Source organism: Schistocerca gregaria, chromosome 2 (assembly GCF_023897955.1).
Source record: "Schistocerca gregaria isolate iqSchGreg1 chromosome 2, iqSchGreg1.2, whole genome shotgun sequence".
Lineage (NCBI taxonomy): Eukaryota > Metazoa > Arthropoda > Insecta > Orthoptera > Acrididae > Schistocerca > Schistocerca gregaria.
In genome coordinates this window covers 821,858,438-821,883,019 of record NC_064921.1, presented here as the reverse complement: position 1 = coordinate 821,883,019, position 24,582 = coordinate 821,858,438, and the positions used below count along the sequence as shown (strand labels likewise).

The 24,582-nt window shown below is 40.3% G+C and overlaps 1 protein-coding gene across 1 annotated transcript; it reads left to right on the top strand.

The window, feature by feature from the left end:
• Positions 1–273: 273 nt before the first annotated feature.
• On the top strand, positions 274–23,597 carry LOC126335994 (uncharacterized). Its single transcript, XM_049999471.1, has 3 exons — positions 274–426; positions 4,777–4,983; positions 23,427–23,597. Exons 1-3 carry the CDS (start codon positions 274–276, stop codon positions 23,595–23,597), a joined length of 531 nt encoding a protein of 176 aa, XP_049855428.1.
• The last annotated feature ends 985 nt before the right edge of the window (positions 23,598–24,582 follow it).

The window sequence follows — 24,582 nt, the reverse complement described above, 5'->3', positions numbered from 1 at the left end:
ATGGAGCGAACTGTTGGTATGAAAAATGAGGTATATTATTTGCGATAAGTTTCATTAACGCGTAAGTAACTGGGAAGCAGTTGTCAGTTTCTTTCGGTTTTGGTTTAAGGACCTCTTACAGAAACTGACTAGTATTCCGTCACTAATGGCAAAAGGTTAACGGCCACTTTCCCATTAAACTGTATGTGATATGGAGGGAGATTTCTCTAGAAACATCTTTCTTCCAGGCATGAGCATCTTCCTGTCGGTGAGGGGGATAGACTTCTAACCAGCATGGATAAGCCGGACTTGTACAACCTCGGGTGTGCTCCCATCACGCTGCTGGCCGCCAAACAGATTGACGAGCTGTGGTCGGTCTTCACGTGGCCGAAGCAGCCGCTGCCGGTGCTCGACATTGGCTGCGGGCCCGGTGACGTCACCAGGAAGGTGGGTTCTTCACTTCCAGTCACGTTACTACTCCATGAGACCAATCGACTGCTAAGCAACTCCGTTGTATTCTGAAAAATACGGTCGCACTTATATATCTTGGACCACTGAGAAAAGGAGATACACAGTGTGTTCATTTTAACAGAAGACACTGAAGTAGATCGAAACTACATTTCGGACAAGAAAAAGTTCAAATTCCAATTTGCTTTTCTCGGAGCGGGACATCCAGTGATATCAAACTCAACCCGCCACCCAACCCCGTGCGTGGCTGGTATGGGAGACTTTGAAATCTTCAATGGGAACGCCCGTTCTTTATTGCAGACTACGATTCTAGGGCCAAATCTGTATACTTTTGTCTGAAGCATATCCTTCCTTTCGACACAGATGACGCTGTAATCAGAGGAACAGAAATGGGCCACCATCGTAATTTCTTACATGATACTCAGCGGCCATTGAATATCCAATGGCATCTGGGATCCCAACTCTATGCTGTGAGGTAACTTCTAATTGTATACCCCCTCCTCCCAATCGAACATGGGGGTACTTGACGGGCCACTGTGATAATGGCTCGCGACGAACTCTACTCTCCTTTTCCTTTTTGAGTAAGTGTTCAAACGTAGTATCACCATCTTCAGTACTCTTAATGATCCCTTTTTCAAATGACCGTACACAGGACAGAAGCATATATGCGGCAATAGCAGCATAGCCGTTTCTGATGCTGTCGACCATTTCTTCACGGCCTGTTGGCACTCGCTGATGCACTTTTAAATATCTTTTAAATTCCCCACAGGAAGAAATCTGGTGAAGTCAAATCCGGCGACCTAGCAGAACAATTAACTGGGCCATTCTCCCTATCCACCGACCAGTGTAAAAACGGTTTAATAGCTCCGGTGCTTCAGTTGCGTAATGCACTGGGCAGACGCCATGCTGAAACCCCATACGTTGTTGAACGACCTGGGCAATATCTGTCAGTTGTACCCATAGTTCGTGTTTGTGCCCCTTCTACATGCTGTTGATAAGATTCGGACTAATGAGTTTGTTTCCTATGACGCCACACCATATGTTAACCTACCAAGGACGCTGATAGTCAACTTGCTGTAACCAGTGACGATTGTCGTCACCCCAGTAACACATATTATCCCGATAACGCAACCATTGTTTGCGAATGAAGACCCACGGGAAAATAATTTCTCGGCAAATAACGTGGAGCTAGACTGCATTTGTTGACGTGTCCATTTACAAACCACTACCCGGTTATGGAAATCGGCCCCATGCAGTTCTTGATGCAGCCACTTGTGGTGTGGATAATCCCTACGACAATGCAATGTGGTGGCGATACTACCCACTAACGTATTCGGATCGCGGTGTAATTGATTATCCGTGGGCTGTGGTGCACTGCCGCTATTACAGCTACTTAATTATCTTCTGCTTCAACAACAATTTGATGTGCCAGATTACGAGTAAATGGTAGCTTTAACGCGCCGCTGCGCAGATTGAGTAAATGCGATAACGTGCTGTCCATCCCGCTCACAAGGAACTCATCACCAGTAGCAGCAAGGGCTTTACATTTATCACACCCATTCATGAATTTTAATAAAGAAAGCTATACATAACATCCTATGTACGACAATAGATTTGAGACTTGCTGTGGGATTTCTATACTACTTGCATATTCCTTCTTCATCTCCTGATTTACACAACAGGTGCACCAAATTTCAGGCACCTGTAATAATTAACAAGAAAAGGATAGTTGCTACTCACCATATAGTGGAGATGGAGAGTCGCCGACAGCCACAACAAAAAGATCGTCACTAGTGAGCTTTTTTGTTAACAAGGCCTTGGTGGAAAATAGGCAACGTACACACACACACACACACACACACACACACACACACACACACAAACACAAACACACACTCGCAATCGCAACTCACACATACCTGATCATAACCTACCGACTATTTTCGATGAAGAACCTGTTTTCCGAAAGCTCATGTTCTGACAGTACTTTTGTTGTGCCTATCTTCGACTCGGTACCTCCGTAATATAGTGAGTATCAACTACCTTTTTCGTAGTACTGTTACTTTCTGTCTTGAATTTTCCATTGCGTAATAAGTAACAGATCGATATATCCCTTTCGAAAGTAAGAAAAAACATGGTGCTCACGATTAAACAGGGGTTATTTATGCAAGAAGTTACCAAATTATCCCATAATTTGAGAGGCGATGCCAACGGCCTTGCCGCCGTGGTAACACCGGCTCCGTCAGATCACCGAAGTCAGGTTGTGCTAGCACTTGGATGGGTGACTATCCGGTCTGCCGAGCGCTGTTGACAAGCGGGGTGAACTCAGCCCTTGTGAGGCAAAGTGAGGAGCTGCTTGATGGAGAAGTAACGGCTCCGGTCTCGTAAACTGACTTACGACCGGGAGAGCGGTGTGCTGACCACGTGCCCTTCTATATCCACATTCAGTGACGCCTGTGGGCGGACGATGACACGGTGGCCAGACGGTACCGTTGGATCTTTCAGGACCTGTTCGGACGGAGTTTTTGTTTTTGAGAGGCGATAGTGTGGTCCCAACCAAGACAAAAAGATCCAGTAAATATGGCTTCTAAAACCTATATATTAAGAGCTGTGACCATTTGTTCAGTATTAGAAAATTGTTTCACACGAGCGTATATGAACAAATGCTCATAGCACTTAAGGTATACATTTTATAGCCCGTGTATACTGGAGTTTTTTTTCTTGCTTTAGTCCATACTGCCACCTTTCAATATACGGTACGATTTTTTTAACTTCCATTATAACGAAACATTGGCCTTTGCGTTTAGGTCCCGCGCTGTGAGGGTTCGATACCATCTTAATTATGTATATAGACACTTCATCCGTATCGGAAAACGAGAATACCGACAACTTTTGCCTGTTATCAACATTGATATTGGCAAAATATTGGTCTCAGGAATTGCAAGGCTTTGGAGAATGTATTAATTTCAAGTTTGAAGTCAGATATCAAACGACAAAAAGATATTTTTATAGTGATACAACTACAAATTTACTTAAACTGTGCAATTTTGCTTCTTGCCTAAATTCATGATTCTAGGTGAACTGGAGTAACTATAGTCTTGATGAGAGACTTCGGGAGTGTCAAAATGTGTCATAAATGGCCGTACCTTGTGATTTCACTGTCTTGGAGCTTCACTTTCTACTGCGTCAAGGGACCGTAGATCGTAGCATGTGACATAAATTTTCTCAGTAAGGCAGACATACAGACAGAAAAGAGGTTCGATTTTTACCGGCTTGAGTAAGGAACCCTAAAAAGAAACGAATTGTACGTACATTGTGATTTCGCCCGTTTGTGAGCAGTGTTCTGACACAAAGACACAAGAATCTGGAAACGAAACCAGCCCCAATAGATCCCAAACGCAGCCGATGTTTCTCACATAAGCGTTCAATGCTCACTGAAGGCGTGGACCCGACAAGCACACTCTGTGTACTTAAGCCGGCCACCGATGCAGTTTCCAAGATACCGGCGGGTTTTGAAATAGACTTCGGTTGATAATGCGCCGCTTGAACTATCTGTCAGTTGTCGCAAGAATGACAGAAACAGTCTAAAAAGCTTGTAGGGGGTTTGCAGGGTAGGCTGTACTGAGAAATTACTGTTGAGAACAAAATTCATACGTTGCGGCAAGTCCGATTTAATTAGCAATTCAAGTATTTGTACGGGTAAAAATGCGGCAATGCACAGACATCTGATAGTCCGTGAGTTACCACTTCTTCAAATGCTTAATACCAGCTACAATGTGCCTTTTCCTGAAGTTATAAGTTTAAGGTAGGTGAGGAGAAGCTACGTTTGTGCTGTCTGAGGAAACGAACGAAGAACACATCTGGCAACAGCTTCTCCGGTGCCCTGCTTGAATTCACGCGTACAACGACTTGTTCAGCTAACTTCAATAATAACAGAATCGGGAACGATTTATAATCAATTGCCAGTGCAACCTACTCTGCAACACCTTTACAAGCGTTCAGGCCCTATACAACACTCAGGCTTTAGCTGGTCCGCTGAGCTATGTTCCGCGGACAGCACGGCGACCCGCCTCCATGTACCAGGCCACGACACACGGAGTGGACTCCATGTAATCTGCACCGTGCTCTCCATTCGACAACTGTGGCCTCTTTCATCACTCTCCTCTTTTCTCAATATTCGACGTCTGGAATTTGCACAGCACGGTTGTATCAAAGATCTGCAATACCTGTGGATCGCTTGGCCTCTTCAAAGAAACGGAAGCACTGATTAACTTTATATGCTGTATAGCTTAGAAGAGCAAATCAGATAGTATATTTCTGTACTGGCAGGTTTTAGCCCCACGGCTGCCGCCGGGTACGAAGCTGGTGGCCTGCGACATCAGCCCAGAGATGCTGGAGTTCTGCAGGCAGCACAACGCGCTCCCAGGCACCATCACGTACGAGCAGCTGGACGTGGTTCAGCCCGACCTGGAGAACTCCGCCGTGTGGCAGTACGCGCCCTTCGGCAAGGTGTTCTGTTTGCTGCTGCTGCATTGGGTACCCGACAACAGGTGTATACTCATTTTGTCGCCTTATCAACTACTTTGCAACAGCTGGCCTGTCTTAATTCTCCGATTGTAGTTCAAGAGGGGTAAAACTTGAACACTCCAACTATTTCTGTTGTGGTACTTCCAAGAGTAAGAAATGCCGAAACAATCAGTCATACATTTTCTCCAATAACATTTTTAGTTTATCGAGATTTATATCTTATGTTACTGATAAAACTAGATTATGTAAGGCTTGTTGCCAGACTGGCAGAAAAATGTATTAGCTGGGCGATGTGGCTGAGCGGTTCTAGGTGCTTCAGTCTGGAACCACGCTGCTGCTACGGTCGCAGGTTCGAATCCTGCCTCGGGCATTGATGTGTGTGATGTCATTAGGTTAGTTAGGTTTAAGTAGTTCTAAGTTCTAAGGGGCTGATGACCTCAGATGTTAAGTTCCGGAATGCTTAGAGCCATTTTAATCATTTTTGAATGAATGATGTATTAAAACGAAGTGACAAAGCACCATGCAACTACGAGGGGAAGTCAAAACGTAAAGGTCACTGTTTAAAAGAGAAATAAACTATTTTATATTCAGGCCACCCGCAGCTTTTGAAAGGCATGACGTTAGGAAGAAGTCCGCTAACATATAGTTAAATTGTTTTTCATTAAAACATTTCGCTGGTGCAACATACGCGGTAAAAAACAAAGTACAGTGTCACCATTTTTTTGTGGATATTAAAATTAATAAAGGAATGTCTAAAATATAGTCACAACTTAAAGAGATTGTAGGCATACCCGTCGCTCCTAGTCACGATTTACTGTTCAGTGAATATCGTCATATGGCGGGCTCCATTTCTTAAAAGTTGTTGGTATCAAAAAACCCGAAAGAAACTATTTTATAGTGAGTCACCGCTGAAAGTTTTTAAAAAAGTGCCGGCTTAGTGTTAAAAATTGTCACTACTAACATGATTCGTCACGACACTACGCACATTACTATGTGGAAAGTGTCAGTTGGCAGTGTCTTTCGAGTGTGATAGAAGGGCAGCTCAGTGTAGGACAAAGCAAAAGCGCCCTGCATGACCGACAAGGAGAGACTAGCTGGCTGGCGGAACGGAAGCTATCCATGTGGAACGAGGCCCACAAGAAAGACAGGCCGCGGCGCGTAAGTCACGAATGTAGGCCTGCGCTCGCTCGGTCGCTCAACTCAGCAGACAAAAACTACGTTTCTACATCTGTTAAGTAGTAACTAGGTGCGTACGATACGAATGAGAATTGCATCTTTTACAGGAATCCGTTATTATGGATTATTACTGTTATTAGTCCTACGATGATAGGAAGCCCTTAGGCCTACTCATAATTTATTGCGGCTCTACTGGGGTACAATAAAATTAAAATCATGCCAGAAAGATTATCAGTTGCAGAAGGAACCTCTTCTTGTATGAAATGAGGACTGTTAAGCAGAATAGACTAAATGCTATACACATTTATATCGAGCATTAAATTTTGTTATAATACTGTTAATCAGTAGGACTTCGTAATAGCAAATTCCAGAGATGATGCAATTCTCGTTAGCGTGTACACACCCAGCTGCGAGTTAACAGGTCTAGGAACGCATTTTGTCTGCTGCGCTGAGCGATAGAGCGGGTTCAGGCCCAATTTCGCGCTTCAGTCTGGAACCGCGCGACCGCTAAGGTCGCAGGATTGAATCCTGCCTCGGGCATGGATGTGTATGATGTACTTAGGTTAGTTAGGTTTAAGTAGTTCTAAGTTCTAGGGGACTGGTGACCTCAGATGTTAAGTCCCATGGTGCTTCGTGACGTACGCGCTGAGTCCTGTCTTTCTCGTGGGCCTCTTATGGACAGTGTGACGTCATGTGCTCATGACCATGAGCGCTGCGTCTATCTCTACACACGAGAATAATACAGAATTTTATTACGCTCTAAAACCAAGTCATACAAACAATCAAAATTAGCCAGAACGATAAGGTGCTATAATTCCAATTGGTCATTCGACGTGAATTGATCGTTTTCGTTTTCATATCTAAAAATTTCTACTCCCTTACATATTCAAAATGTGGCTGTTTGCTTTGTTATGGAATATTTTTAAATTTTCTGAAGGGCTTGTGATGCTGTTTCCCTCTTCGCTAAGTGCGCTGTTAAATTAAGTCGTGGGGTATTTATGATAAGGTGTTCCTGAAATATTACTTGAAATGACCTACCGGTTTGTCTTATATATTTCTTACGGCAATCATTGCATGTAAAACACTATCCAGCCGCTTCATTATATTTGTTTACCAGAGCTATTGGCCTGTGTTTACTGCTTATATCCGAAAATGTAAAACACGCTGAAGTAATGTTTTACATCTCGTATGACTGCATTTTTTTCGCGTACTGCACCCAGATATGATATTTTAAAAGAAATAGAGCGTTCCTTTGCCTTCCCGGCAGGTGGTTTGCTTTGCCTTTCACCGAGCTGCCCTAACTCACACCGGAAAGACGCTGCCACCTTATACTTTCCACATAGTAACTTGCGTACTGCCGCGATGTGTTAGAAGTGACGATAGTTTATTGCCAATCCACCCTCTTTTTTAAAACTTTTATCGTCCGCTCATTATAAAATGTTTTCTTTTTCTTTTTAGATGAAGACAAATTTTAAATGATGGAGCACGCCTCTGGTCTCCCGCTACAAACGACATTTTTTTTATAACAAGAGAGGACATGGCACATGTTCTACAAGTCAATTGGAAGAAAAATAAAAGCTGCAAAGGCGTACTGCTTACTGAATATGTTACTTCTCGATATGCTTAAAAAACCACGAAAGTTCATGATTCGCTACAGGTTGTTCTGCAAGTATCTTTGTACGAGAGACTACGGGGAGAATAGTATAGATTTAGAAGCTATAAAACTACTTCGGAGGAAATAAACCCCTCTGGACTCCACGAGACATGAAAAAAATCTCATTCACGCTTTCAACTTGACGGAAAAAGAAGGAAAGGACACTATAGATGGCTACAGGGGAGAAGCTGCTATGTTCATTAAAAATAAAACGGCATATCCCGTTGTGGATTCTCCCCCACCTCTCCCCGCCGTCAACAGTATCGGCATCTATTCGAGCTATGTTATACAGCAGAAGAAAATGAAGACAACATGGTCGTTATGAAATAATATTAGGAAAGTTGTTGGACGCGAAAACGTATCCCTTTCATCGTGCCGAATGAGAATTTCAAAAAAATCACAATGGGATGCAGTTATAGTAAAAAAAGTGACGTCGATAGCGCATTAGCTGCAAAATTCAGTCCCTAAGAGTCCGTTAGAAGAACATGTCGCTTTAATACCGGGCTATGTACAACAGTGGTATATTCGTAAGATAAATTTAAAAACTCTGTCATTAATCGGTTGGAGGATAGACATCCTAAATTTTTAGAAAAACTGTTCTTTGTCCTTAAAAAGTAGTCATTTTACAATTAGTCTATAATTTTATGTAAGATTTGAAGCAACAGGAACAAAAAGCTGTAGTCAGTAATTTTTTTATGGAATTAATGAAGTGCCATTCTGAAGTTTCACCAAGGTGTGCTCAATCTGCTGATTTTCAAATAGCACAAGATATCAACAGAGAGCAAAGAATGATTACATTGAATATCTATAACGCCACTGAATTTACCGTAATTTCATTTTTGTGCTCACATTTACAATGTTATCGTTCTCATAATGTGTTCGGCGTTCAGAACAGCAAGTTCAAGCCTGTTAATTTAACTTCGTTTGCATAATATGAAGTTAAAAACACCTTATTATGTGTGGGTTTTTAGTGTTATTGTTGTACATTTTCACCACAAAATATTTTTGTTGTAATTCGTTCATTTGATTCTTACAAAAATTCAGAAAGTCTTATGTGTCCTCCACTGGGGCAATGCCACCTAATACATTAATATTTTCACAGGCGCGCTGTCCAGAACATTCACAAGCTGTTGGTGCCTGGAGGAGAGGCTGTCTTCAGCATAATTGCTAACATGGTGTTTCACACAGTGTTTGAAGAAATGGCGAAAGACTCGCGTTGGGCTCGGTACATGCAGGTAACCCTTAGGTGTACCCGATATTCCCCTAAATCTTAGAAATACTTGGGAAATTATGTTTAATAATTCTAAAAAAGACCTACGTCAGGAAAAGTCGACTTGTTTAGCCTGCCACCCACTTTTGCTTCTGTGTTAGTTGTAAAATTTTCTAACCGTCCATCGAATACACAGTAAATATGATTTATGAAGTAGGGATAAATTTACTTTACAAAATTTATAAAGCCGAGCTGCATCAAGTTAAAACATACAATAGCCAGTCCCTTATTGTCAAAATTTTTCTCTAAAGCGTAATAAAAGTATTTTCAAAATCCCTACCGGCTACCGCCCACCACGAAAGCTCAAACGCCCACTTGTGCGTGGGAGGGACCATGTTGACCACCACTGCATTCTGCCTTTTCCTCAAACGAAACTAAAGTTACTAACCAGGAAGAATTTTCTTTTATAAATCGGAGGACTGTCGTACCCATTACGATTGGCTTTAAGATTCTCAGAGTTGTTGAACGTTCTCGAGTACTCGACGTTTCGACCCCCTGCTGCGATCATCAACAGGGGTCTTCTGGTGTCCCGTGGTTAATGAAAAGGGCTAATCATAGCGCAGAGAGAGGCATCCGAGCACTCAGTCTTCCCGAGTTTCATGTACGATAAGAACCGGAAGCTGTGGTATTACCGGCCAAGCTGATAACAACAAATTATGCTGCACTATCCCTTGGAATATGGCTGAACTGGAATGTAATCACACTACTGTCTATGGCTCTACGTTGTCTAGGTGTCTGATTGCACCAGCCGGTTCTTGTTCAATTGATAATTCAAATGAACGCAGTTCCCTCGAACTGTACAAACAAATAAGTTACAATAAATTTTGTGGCCAATGCAAAGAGTTGGCAATAAATTTAAAAATCTATTTCAGCAGATTCCATAAACACTTTTTCCTGGTGCCTTTTGTCCGCATCAACTGGTATTTAAAGCAAAATCGTGCACCAGATGTGCTTAAAAGGAAATGTGAAAGTCCATAGATCGTGTCGTGTACCTCCATACAACGTAAGTACCAATGTAAAATTTCTAACTTGTGAGCGCTGATGCGTCAAGTAAGTCACTGTTCGACAGATACGAGGGCTTGTAGAAAAGTAATGCCTCCGAATTTTTAATTCTGTTGTTGCGTGTATTTTTTGAGGAAATAAATGCAGATGTTTCGAAGTGTTTGAGTGACAATTTGCCCATTCTTTCATTTCTCCAGAGAGTAGAGAAATCAGCATACGTCTTTTGTCCAGAACATCTGCTACCAATTCCTCCTTGATCATTAATAATAAACTTTATCATCATTGCTTTTTCAAAATTCTATTACAATATGTATATTTTATTTTAGTAAAACGGATTGCTCTGCATGACCTCACTTCGAGAGCCAAACTGTTGATCAGACAGCTCTCACAATGGAAGCACTTTTGTCGCTGAGGTTTCATCAAGAGCAACCACTCGTGACAGACGAGACTTGTTACATTAGTACAACGCCAGAGGTCCTGCAGTAGACTCACTTGTCACCAGTAGTCAATGGAGACAACAAAATCGTTTACGTAAAATGATCTTTAGACACACTCTGACGAGACTTCCCAAAATAACCAGTTCTTAGGAGCCGAATCTGCACCAGTATATCATTACGACTTTTACAGGGTGAGAATTATTGAACTATTTGAATAAAACGTAAATTAGTTACAAACTACGGCGTGCACACAATTTATTCAACATATGAACGTCACTACAAATATTCAGATTTAGATTACGACATGTTCGATATTGCAGCCATCATTGGCGATGATGTGGCGCAGACGAATAACGTAATTCTGCATGACCCGCTGAAGTGTCGGAACAGCGATGCTGTCGATGACCTCCTGAATGCCTGTTTGCAGCTCAGAGATGGTTTTAGGGTTATTGCTGCAAACGTGTCATTAATATAGCCCCACAAAAAGGTGTCGCATGTGTTCCGATCCAGAGAATATGGCGGCCAGTTGAGGCCCATGCAGTGGCTTCTGAGTACCTGAAAGCCATAATGTGTGTCCCCAAAGTGCTCTTCCAGAACATCAAACACTCTCCTGTTTCGATGGGGTCGAGCTCCGCCTCTCACGAACCATATCTTGTCGAAATGAGGGTCACTTTGATTAATGGAGATGGAATCATCTTCCAAAACCGTCACGTGCCGTTCGGTAGTCACCGTGGCATCAACCATCAACGAATATCGAACCGACAATCTGTGACTGGGCATTGCCCACCACAGAGTCACCTGCTGAGACTGAAGAGACTTATCGATCGCGAAATGCGGATTATCAGTCCCCCAAACGCGATTATTTTGGTTACTGACGAACCCATCCAAACGACGGTGGGCTTCGTTGCTAAGCCAAACAACAATGCGCATGTTAATTCCCACCATGCTACGCAGCCAACAGTGCAGTAACAGTGCAGCCTGAACTTCCTAACGCAAACCATTCAGAGAAGCTATGACGATTTTATTTTATGTAGTTCAATAATTGCCCCCCCCCCCCTCCCTATATCACTACGGTCACCTGATTCTAGTGTGCGCTTTTGTGCTGATTAAATCAAGATGTTACATTAAGATGTTATTGAAGTGTTTCTCACTCGGGATATTTCCACACTATCACAAGTAGACATAATTTAACTTCGTTTATTTGAACAAGTAAACTTCGAACACAAACAGTCACTGTTTCTGAAGCAGCGCAACAGAAGAAAATAAACGTTTTTCAGCGATTCTTCCTAGTATTGTATAGGATAGTTTCATCACAAATAACTGTTCTTAAACAAAACCGGAATAGATTCTTGAGAGCTTAGATTACGTTCCTGTGAACAATGCAAAGTCTGTCTTCAAAACAAAGTACGTATGCAAAGTTGTATCTCACGGGCAGTACGACTTTTCCACGGCGCGGAACACAAAGGCCCAAAGCGCAGGTCGCGGGCGACGTCCCATCTGAGGCTGTATCCAAATAGTGGTGGTATTCGAGTCGCTGGCTGGCGCAGACAGAACTGGCTCTAGCCGGCTCCGTGCTGGGAGAAATACTCGCGCGGCGGAAGGTTATAATTTCCCTTTAGGCTAGCGAAGCTGCAACGATTGCAGGTAGAGATAGGTGTCTGGGGCGACGCCTGTTTTGCGCCCTCTAGCTGCTTACCGGAACGCCCTCTATAGATTGACCAAGATACGGCGGGAACCAGCATGACCGCAGGTGTTGACCTGACTATAACCCGCTGAACAGAGATGCGTTGCGGATTGGCCTCGTCGCAGGCGAATCCGAGATAGACACCAGTTTACATGGAAGATCTTGCATAAATGATAACAAATATAACTAGAATGACTGCACAGTATCTCTAAATTATTTGAACTGCCTGATAAAGAAGTCGTTCCATTCCATGGCAAATTACGTCCTTTTCTGTTAGCACAGACGTCTTGTAACTAATGCACCTGATTCCTAGATTGGTATTTTATCATGTTTCGTTGACAAGCTTTCCAAGATTTATGCGTTACCATTTTCTTCGCCTTAACGAATCTCTGTTAATTTTATATGCTACTGATAAAATTATAATTCAAATATTCAGCTTTTCGGGCTCTTTAAGAGGATATATTAGGCTTCTATGACCTTTTATGGTGCAGCAACACAAACTCAAAAGTAAATCGTTTCGGATACAAGCAACACACGTAATCAGATGACCAGTACATGGACGCACCAGCCAAGCGTAAGTCTCACATTTCCACGTCGCTACCTATACCTGTCCATCGCGAGGTGAGTCTTCTCTGCAGTGACAGCTTTAAGCGACTGTGCCACACCCCATCTACTACCAAGGGCGCCATGTTCGTTTCAGTCAGATGATGCGGACTCATCGCTACTCAGGACAGCTTTTCGTGTGGCAGAGAACCCCTAACGTGTGCTACAACTTTGCCATGCTTTGTGCAGTTTCTTGCAGAGTATATGTCTATAAGTCATGTAATCCCACAATTTCGCTTATTATCGAAAGTACTATCACTTAGGATATAATGTGATAATTTGACATGACATCAGAATTAAAGATGGCGATCCAAGATTGGAGACCTGGGAATGCAAACACACTTCCTAGGTCACTTTTCATAACTTGACAGTGGCGGGAAATCAAAAAAATTAATTCCTAGCAGATGAGAAAAGTTAACATAATGTAAATGCACCCAACGAGGGTACAGAGATTGAAATAAATATTGATGACTTCATACAAACTATGCACAATTTTTGGTGGACTTAAGAACTGTTATAGCTAATCCAGATGAATCAGAATCGTATTATCCAATGTATGATGGAAAATCCAATAATAATGTAACAAAACTTCCATTTGGTGACTGAAAAGGAAAGAAATATGATTTTATCTAGAATGATATTTACTATTAAAAATAGCCTTGATCACGATTTATTTATCAAGGTGACCGGTTTCGACCACAACTGTTGTCATCTTCAGACCCACAGGTTGTATACAAAGCTTTAATTAGAGGGCTACATACATTAAAGAAGATACATAAAGTTATGAAGCTATAAAAAGATAAATTACCATTGGGTAGGAACCTCTTTCTATTGGAGAATCAATACTGGAGAAACCAGTGCACATCTTACTATACATAATGGAGGCTCCACCCAATTCAGACTGTATGATGTCATTACTAACCAATGAGTTATAAGTCGAATTACAATTTAAAATTTCTTAGTTAAAAGAACATTGTCAAGAATTAAAAATAAATACACACTAAACTTAGCTTATTAAACAGCTATTGCCAATTGAGAAGCGTTAAAATATTTAACTATGTAGTAAAAATGAACTTCCGTTTGGCTGTACATGGTTGCCCTCTCAAGGCCTGTCAGTGAACAATTTGGAACCATTGGTTTCCATGGTGAAGTTGGACGCCGTTGCATACATGAGGCAGCAGGCTTCTTTCCACTGATAGTTATTGTAAAGTCGATAGTCGAACTAGTGGTTGCCATGGTGAGGACAAACGCCAGTGCAAAGATGTGGCAGCATGCTTATCTCCAACGAAGTTGTTGTGAAAGTGAAATGGCAAAGACTGTCGCATCAGATGATGTATTACTGAGCATCAACATTTCTTTATTGAAACGATTTTCAATGAGTAAGCTCAATAATCTGTAGCTTACATGTATACTACACACTGCACAGAGACAATACGAAGTAGTTGTCCGTATGTATGAAATATTGTCTATGACGTTGGTATGTAAATTACATGTGGCAATTTTGAAAGGCATTGCTATTCCTCAAGTCATATTCCAGTCTTATAAGCAAATAAAAATAATGAAAAAGGAAGAAAAATTACAAAATTATGAGCCATACTTTCAAAAATAAAAGGATATGAATTAGCAATATGCAGTATAGAAGCATATAAGCAAAAATTCTAAAACAGACTGTCATAAAATAATGTTTGGTGAATAAAATTACAATGTAAATATAAAATATTTCCTAAAAGACTAAATAATTTTCTTTTAAATTAAAAAAAAAAACAAAGGAAGGAGAGTAAACATTCTAAAGAATATCATCAAAATGCTCAAAAAATGTTTGTCTTAGAACTGAAATTGTTCGTTTAAAACATAAAATACATTACTTTTGTGAATTGAAAAGATTTCAATTTCTTCTAAGGTATTTAGCAGTGGTCCTTTTGGCACAGTATGTAATATTTTCAAAGTGTTAGAAATGCAACCCTCAGAATGATTGTAGCCATTAAGATGTTGACAAAATATTGAATTGGTACGTACAGTACCAGTAGCATGTTCTTTGAAATGTGTTAAAAAGTTACAGCCAGTTTGGCCAATATACTGTTTCTCACAGTCATTACATGTTATTTTGTAAACGCCTCACTTTTGGTATATATTTGAGTCCCCAATTGTGTGTTTCAGTTTCATCTGTAGAGGGGTATTTGCTTTAAAAAAGAATGGAAAACATAATATTTCTATTTATAGAAAACCCACATCAACTGACATAATAATAAATGCTAAATCATGCCATCCATCAAGATAGAAAATGGAATTTTTTAGAACTATGATACATAGGATACTGAAATTTCCTCTCCAATATGATGCAATCCACAAAGAAATTGATACATCAAAACAGAAAGCAGTTGCTATCAATTATAGTTCCCATCAGATTGACTTGTTATATCAAAAATTACAAGAAACAAATGACACTGTTACAAATTCCAAGAAGAGATTTACAAAAATGACATATATGGGACCTATTTCAGATAAAATAAATAAATTATTTAAGAACACAAGCGTGACAATAGCATTTAAAACTAATAACTGAAACACACAATAGGAGACTCAAATATATACCAAAAGTAAGGCGTTTACAAAATAACATGTAATGACTGTGATAAAACAGAATATTGGCCTGGAGAGGGCAGCCCATGTACTGCCAAACTGAAGTTCATTTTTCCTACATAGTTAAATATTTTAACGCTTTTTAATTGACAATAGCTGTTTAACAAGCTAAGTTTAGTGTGCATTTATTTTTAATTCTTGACAATGTTCTTTTAACTAAGAAATTTTAAATTGCAATTCCACTTATAACTCATTGGTTAGTAATGACATCATGCAGTCGGAAGTGAGTCTAGCCTCCATTATGTATAGTAAGACGTGCACTGGTTTCTCCGGATATGGATCCTGTACATCTCCCAAAAACTTCATCCTCCTCACCCATTTCTCTCCCCCATCCTCTCCCACCCCCACCAGCTGCCGCGCATGTTTTCTCGCGTCCCACCCAGTCTCCATTTCTCCACACTCCTTACCCTCTCCCAAGGTGGCTTCCACCAGCTCCCCCTCCCTGATGATGTCCTCCTCCCCACCACCTACCTCTCCTATCAACTTTGATCCTTCCCTCCCACTTCCTGTGAATTTTCCTTTGGGCACCCTCTCTCCCTTCACTTTGCTTTTCCCCCTATCCCCCGTTCCTCCACCCCTCTTCAACTGGGCTTCCACTCCCTCTTCCTCCCTTCTTAACTCCCCCTCTCTCCCCTGCCCGTGGCATCTCTGCTCTCCCTTCTACCTCTCCCACCCCCATTCTCCTCTCTTGGCAGGTCCCCGGACTCGTACACACTCAGTGGACATTCGCGCACCGGAGATCATCGCCATCAGTGTCTCGTTTGTGTGCCTTCGTTTGTGTTTAGTGTTCTTTAGCCATCACGCCACCACTGTTCACCTGTGCCGTCGCAGTCATCCGTGTTTTGTGCGCTGTGGAAACGGGTATTATTGTTTTGTCTCGTCCTGCGTGAACGGTTTCGTGTTTATTGTTTTTTATGTCTACAGTTTTTGCCCGCCATTGTATTATCTGTACCACCTTTATGTCATATTTCTTGTACCACTCGCGGCTGAAGAGCAGCGTAATATGTTGCTGGCAACCCACCTTTCTATCAGGTGATTAAAATAACAATAAAGAAGATAAACAGGTTTTTCCAGTATTCATTCTCCAACAGAGAGAGGTTCCTACCCAGTGGTAATTCATGTTTTTATAGCTTTATAGCTTTATGTATCTTCTTTAATGTATGTAGCTCTCTAATTAAAGCTTTGTATACAACCTGTAGGTCTGAAGACGACCACAGTAGTGGTCGAAACCGGTCACTTTGATAAATAAATCGTGATCAAGACTGTTTTTAATAGTAAATATTTGTAAGTGTAGCACATTCTTTGATTTCATCAACAGCTCTGTTATATTTGATTTCATCTGTTACTGATAAAATAAGCTTAGAGGGACATTCTAGATAACAGTAAAATAAAGAGTAAGAAAAATATAGTACCTTATCTGTTATCAATTCTTGGTGGATTTTTTAAATGTTATAAAGAAATTACGTGCGATAACGCAATTTTTACTAGTTCTTCTAGTTCTGGAGAGGCAATTGTTAGATGACCTGGTTATAATGTTGCTGGAATGAAATTATAGATAGACTTGCGAAGGAAGGCAAAATTGTAATAGAATTGATGGAAATTCGTGTACTAACGATTAAATATGAGCCAACTTACAAGTTACAACAACGAGAACATATTCTGAAAAAATCGAAAGTTAGGATATCTTTTTATGAAGAAGTAGCAGGATTGAGTAGTAAGAAAAATTTCGAACTAGATATCACATAACTCTGCAGAATCTGATATGCCATATTTCGAATTTATTACATTTCAGAGATATTGTAAAAAAAAATCAGTCACTTCACTCTTCGTTATTCGACCACGTTAAATGGAACAAATGAAATGTTCCCACAGGAAAGCTGGAATATTAATCCACCAAATAATATTCTCAAAGCATACAATCCATTTCTCGATTTTAAATGAGTTACACTACTCATATCAGATGCTAACGTAATTCCATGTAATTTCATAACAAACTATCCTATCTATGTGATTAACGTGACATGTAGAAATAATATTGTAAGTTCACGGGAAAGGACTAGGAATCTTTGTGTGGGACTTTTAATGAACAAATTCCTTCAGATACTTCAACGTATGTAGGAATGTATAGTAAGGAAAATTTAACTTACAATGCTTGGCACAGAATTTTACTGAAAGTTTTTAACTATATTAATGAATAAAATATAAGAAAAAGTTAAAGTAATTTGAACATTATGTTTTCATTTCATTTTAATATATTTTCAGGAAGATAAAGAAAACAAAACCGAAAAATTTAGTACGATAATTAGAAAATGATTACTCATTGTATTTCTTGTGTATAGCTCTTTTATGTAGATTACATTAGCATTTTGAATTTTCAAAATGAATTAAGATTTGTGTGAGATCGATGGAAAGCGCTGACTGCAGGACAAGTATGCTTCAGCTGAACAAGGAGTTTGCAACTCGTATTTCATCCGGTGGCAGGTAGCCTTTAGGTAAAGATAATACTGACCTAGAACAACAATTTCCGTCAGTGAAAGAATGGTTGCACACTGAGTGAACATACGTATACATTCATTTGCTCTATTTGTAGTATGACTTACGTGAAACATTCTCTTGCGCCAATCTAATGCAGTTCAATACTTCTTTCAGAGATGGCGCTGATGGACGATCCATTGAAAATAATAGCGCAACATGTTTTACTTTAAACACAAATTAATTGTTTTTAAAGTTATCTTCAGTATTCCTACTATCATTTACATGTTATTCACGTTTCTTCACTTCCAATAAAACACGAAAATGTGAAGAAAATAACTTATTTGCATCCAAAATGAACTGATGGAAGTAGTGCTTGTAGAATGTACTTTGTCACTCGAGTACCTAATGTATATACCATTTTAGAGGATATTTACTGCGTCAAAGCTCTAAACCGAGTATGAAGACTGATGGATTTTGACCATTATCTCATGAAATCATCTAAGCGTCAGTGGTTAGAGAAGAACTAGCTATTTGACAAAACTTTTTCTATTCTCGCTTATGTACGATCTATCACCATGCAAAGGGCAAGTTTAAGACCCATCCTAATGAGCGGGTGGTGTGTTTCATCCAAAAATAATGGAGCCCTCTGTTATCTCGGAAGCACGATGCCCTGACGTACTGGAGGTCAAAGCCCGCAAGCTCGGTTTATAGGTTATCACAGTGGAAGGTGTTCGCTAGAGAAAGTTTTGCACTTTATAATGAAATTAATTTTGTGCTATTACATTACATAATCTGTAAATGGAGGATATCAAACAGCTAAAGCAGTGTGGTGACTGTGTAGAAAAAAGAAAGTGTACCGAGACATCAGTAAATTAAAGTTACATGTGAATGTGGTAGAACTGTTGGTAAAACAAGAACACTAAAAAATCAAGTACAATCGACAGTTCATAAAAATCGTATGGCTGCTCAAGAAGAAAGAATTAGGAAAATTTTGAGCAAAGGATAGATTTCTTATATTCACCATAATTCATTACGTTTTATTTTCTTACATTCACTTTTTATATAGAAATATTAAATTTTATTTTCTTGCAATTACGTTTTATATGAAATATTATATTTTATTTTCTTGCAAACACCTTTCGTATGAAAAAAATAATCGATTGAAAATTTGTGAATGTAATACGAAAAAAATCAAGTACAATCGACAGTTCATGAAAATCGTATGGCTGCTCAAAAGAAAGAATTAGGAAAATTTTGAGCAAAGGATAGATTTCTTATATTCACCATAATTCATTACGTTTTATTTTCTTACGTTCACTTTTTATATAGAAATATTAAATTTTATTTTCTTGCAATTACGTTTTATATGAAATATTATATTTTATTTTCTTGCAAACACCTTTCGTATGAAAAAAATAATCGATTGAAAATTTGTGAATGTAATACGAAAAAATGTTCAGATTTATTAACTTTTCTAAGTAATTTAAAAGAAATCAAATGATTTAGACCTGAAAAGTAGATGTTTTGTTAAGTTCTGTGTAAGTTCTAATCAGCTACCTCACGAGGAACGAATCAGCTGGGAGCTAGAACTGAGTTACAATATACCAAAACGTACTACTCTCGTTGTCTATAGAAAATATGACAGCCATGCAGATTGAACCACATATGGAATATTTTTAAGCTACACTGAAGCGCCAAAGAAACTGGGAGAGGCATGAGTATTCAAATACAGAGAGATGTGAACAGGCAAAATACGGCGCAGCGGCCGGGAACGCCTACATAAGGCAAAGAGTGTCTGGTGCAGTTGTTAGATCGGTTACTACTACCACAATGGCAGGTTACAAAGATTTAAGTAAGTTTGAACGTGGTGTTATAGTCAGCCCAGGAGCGATGGGACGCAGCATCTTCGCGGTAGCGATAAAGTGGGGATTTTCCCGTTTGGCCATTACACGTGTGTATCGCGAACATCAGGAATCCAGTAAAACATTAAATCTCCGACATCGTCGCGGCCAGAAAAAGATCCTGCAGGAATGGGATCAATGACGGCTGAAGATAATCGTTCATCATGACAGTCTTCCACAAATTTCTGCAGATTTCGATGCTGGGCCATCAGCAAGTGTCAGTAAACGAACCGTTTAACGAAACTTCATCGATATGTGCTTTCAGAGCAGAAGGCTTTCTCGTGTACCTTTGATGACTGCTCAACACAAAGCATTACGCCTTGCCTTGGCCCGATAACACCGAAATTTCACTCTTGATTACTGGTAACATACTGCCTGGTCGCACGAGTCTTGTTTCAAATTGTGTAAAGCGGATGGAGGTATACGGCTATGGAGACAACCTCATGAATCCATGGACCCTGCATGTTAGCTGGAGACTTCAAACAGGTGGAGCCTCTGTAATGGTGTGGGGCGTCTGCAGTTGGAATGATGTGGGACCCCTGATATGTCTAGGTTCGACTCTGGCAGGTGACATGTACATAAGCATCCTGTCTGATCACTTGTTTCCATTCATGTCCATTGTGAATTCCGACGCACTTCGGCAACTCCAGCAGGACAGTTCCACACCCCACACGTCCAGAATTGCTACAGAGTGGCTCCACGAACACTCTTCTGAATTTAAACACTGACGCTGGCCACCAAACTCTGAGGACATGAACACTTTGATTATAACTGAGACGCCTTGGAACGTGCTCAGAAGAGATCTCCAACCCCTCGCACTCATACGGAATTATGGACAGCCCTGCAGGAATCATGGTGTCATTTTCCTCTATAATGGGAATCGATGATGATGCTGACTAGTAGTTCCTGTTATCGTTATTGATATTGGCAAGATATCGGCCGCAGGGGTTCCAAGACATTCGATAATGTTTTACCTTCAAATTTGAAGTCGATAACAAATGACAAAAGGAATATTTTTCTTCGTGTTATATAATCAAAGCTTAATAATTTCGGATTTTTGCTTTACTTGTACTGTGAAACCTTGATTCTTAGCAAATTTCTTGGTTCTACGTCAATGGGAAGTACCCTACAGGTTTTGGTGAGTGAGGTTTCGAGTATCAAAATATGAGATAATCGGCCATTTCTTTTGATAGTACTGACTTAAGAGCTTACATTTTTACACTGTGAAGGGGCCATAGAACTTGAATATATGCTGGAATGTGTGCATGCAAGGGGGTAGAGTAGGACAAAGACTAACGACAGTTGAGGCCAGGAGGGTTACAGGAACGTAGAACATACTGCAGGGAGAGTCCCCACCTGAGCAGTCCAGAAAAGCTGTTGCTGGTGGGAACGATCGAGGTGGTGCAGGCTGTGAAGCAACCATTGACATGAAGAAAGTTGTGATGCCAGCATGTTCAGCAAAGGGGTGGTCCAGCTGTTTCTTGGCCACAGTTTGTCAGTGGCCGTTCATGCAGACAGACAGCTTGTTAGCAGTCACGCGCACATAAATGCAGCACAGTAATTGCAGCTTACCTTTTGGATCACTTGACTGGTTTCACAAGTAGCCCTGCCTTTGATGGACTGGAGTAGGTGATGGTGGAAGTGTGACGATACAACGCAGTCCTTGCTATGAATTTTTTCGTTTACTTAACAAATGAAACGGTTTGTAAACGATGTATTGTCTAGTGTAAATATGTATTGTAAATACTATGTTTAAATTATGTAATATTTAACATCGGCAAGTCAGGGCATATTTAGTAATCGTTGAAGTCAGAGACATTGTTTTATCGTGGCGCTGGGCGCGGGAGCGCGCCAGCGAGCAGTAGTAGCAGTGACGCCGTGCTCGGAGTAAGATGTACAGTCGAATGCTGCTATTCCTAGCTATGTTACATCTAACGGCTACTGTGTCGATCTAAGTACGACGGGAAAGTAATGGTCGGCATATCTGGAAACATGGCCCAGCAAGTTATAATGGATTAATGGGCATAGTGCTGAAGAAACGAGGGCTTAAATGTGAAGCGCACTGTGGGCCCAAGTCGCAACAGTAAAAGGCCACTGCCACATTGTGTCGCCGCCGTGGACTTCTGTCGATCCACCGACTACGATGGAAGTAATATCTACGTAATTTTCGTAGGATAAAATTGTAGACGGCTTGCCAGTGACTGTGGTTTTCTCTGGAGTTGAACAATTAATGACAAGCATTGTATAATGAAGTGTTGCATTCCTTCCAATAATAACACCAAGTAGGTTCCTTCGGGTCCTTACTTATCTTATTGAACCGAGTGTGTCACGCCATAATCAAGAGAAAATATGTTATTCCTCAAGTTATTAGCATAGACGGTGAAGAGTAAATTTCAGACTGTTTTGAACGATTGGTTATTATAGTTAATTGTTGCACTTAATAAGCTTATGCCAACCGTAGTAACTTAATAATAGACTGAAGTAATAAAATTGATTAATAAGATTTATTTCCATGCATATTCAGCTGAAGTGGCCGGTCTGTGTGACCGAGCAGTTCTAGGCGTTTCAGTCTGGAACCGCGCGACCGCTACGGTCGCAGGTTCGAATCCTGCCTCGGGAATAGGTGTGCGTGATGTCCTTAGGTTAGTTATGTTTAAGTAGTTCATAAGTTCTAGGGGACTGATGACCTCACATGTTAAGTCCCATAGAGCTCAGAGCCATTTGAACCATTTTTTCAGCTGAAGTTAGTTCAAGGATATTTCATAAAATTATAAAGCTTATTACACCTGACAATCGCCAAATTAATGAATTATTATCATTCAAAACATAGTTAATCAATTATTGGCAATATATTTCATTATCAATAGATTAAACTGTGCAACGTACGTAATTTTAAAGGCAGAATGACAGTCCATTATTCAAAATCTAGATAGATAATTATCTGTGTTGTCAGCATTCCACTTAGCTGACAAATTATGAGCAAATTAAGTATCAAACTACTTACTGAAAGTTCACCACTAGTGTTTAAGTGTAGTTAGATTGTTATGACATTATTTTATATGACTACTGAGCCTGACACAGCCCTCACGTAAAGGTTCACGTTCCACTTGCTGCGCTACAAACAGGTAAACTTTATCTTTGACACAATTATTCACGTATTTTTCAGTACTGTCGCTAAAAAGTTGAACTGGCGACCGATTTTTTAATTGCTTTAACAACTTAATCATTTCTTTCGGCAAAATTTATTTCCAATTTAATTCCATTATTTCCATTATTATGAAATTACTCCTTCAATAACGATCAATTTATAACGTTTCCTGTTTCCCGTTGAATAATCATTATTTACTTCGGATTCGGATGCCTTATCCCGACACGGGTCAAAATTCATGATTCAGGGTCATTGTTAACTTGTAATTTCGCAAATCCCGGAAAGTTGGGTGGTGTTATAGAAGGACGTATGCGACAGTTTTTGCATCGAGGTCTGTTAGGGGATATGTGCCATGAGGCATGGGGTTGGGAGTAGAATGTGATGTATTCTTTCCTGAAGACAAATCGTTTGCAAGCGTTGTAGTGGAGCGTTGATGTTAGCGGATTTTGCTGTTTCTCTCAGGACGTGAAGCAGTTCGTATCTCCGTACCAGCACAGTGAGGACCCAGTGAGCGACTTCCGCCAGCTGCTGCAGACTGAGGGCTACCAGGTGCTGCGCTGTGACGTAACGCCGGAGGTGGTCTTCTTCCCGAGTGAGATGCAGCGTAGAGGTGAGCAGCTCCTTTACCTTTAGTGTCAGCCAGTGTCTCAGAAACAACGCTTTACGTGTGCCTGGGTGCAGCTTACGCCGAAACCTCCAGCTGTCCGACACTCAGACCTGTACCAATCGTTGTATGCCGATAGTGTGTCAACCAAAGCAACATGAGAACTATGGAGCACACCAAAAGCGTTACGATCAGTAACTATCAGGTATAGTTTCCATGGGGAACTTGGTAGAGCGTTAGATCGTTGTACTAAGCATAATGGGCTTAAAACCCAATGACTGAAAATTTTCTTTACTATATTACGAGTGAAAATGTTGTATGGAGCTACGTCATGTTATAGAACTGTGCACCTGGCAGTCTGTTTTCGCTTCGTTTCATTGAAAGCACGCAGCAAACCTACAGAGTACATTTGCAATTTCACAGAAAATACAACCAGAACAAAAAGGAAGAAACAGTTGCATCACATGTCCAGAAATAATACTAATAGTAATAATAATGCAATTTCACAGAAAATACAACCAGAACAAAAAGAAAGAAACAGTTGCTTCACATGTCCAGAAGTAATAATAATAATAATAATAATAATAATAATAATAATAATAATAATAATAATGGTCACAATAATAAAAGTAATAGCCGTAATAATAAAGAGCGTGATCCACTCAGGAATTAAGGCTTCACAGTACTGGCTGATTAAGAAGAAGAGTATGAAGAAAATTACTTTTGTTCACCAAGCACAATTGATAAAGCTTACATTTGTGCATCCACCCTGAAGATTGCCGAATGAAAGATTGTGTCTGAAACAGAACTTTGTCGAAGTTTTAAAGCCATTTTCCACAGGTGACGGTGAGAATCGTGCAAATGTGGAGAACCAAACTGACTGTATGTGACGGGCTGCAGCTTAAGAAGATTTTTCCGTTGTTGCTGACTAATCTCTTCCGAAGAATCTAGAGCACCATCAGACATTTTACGCGTCATATGCTTGTACACTCTGAAGCAACGAACATCGGACGG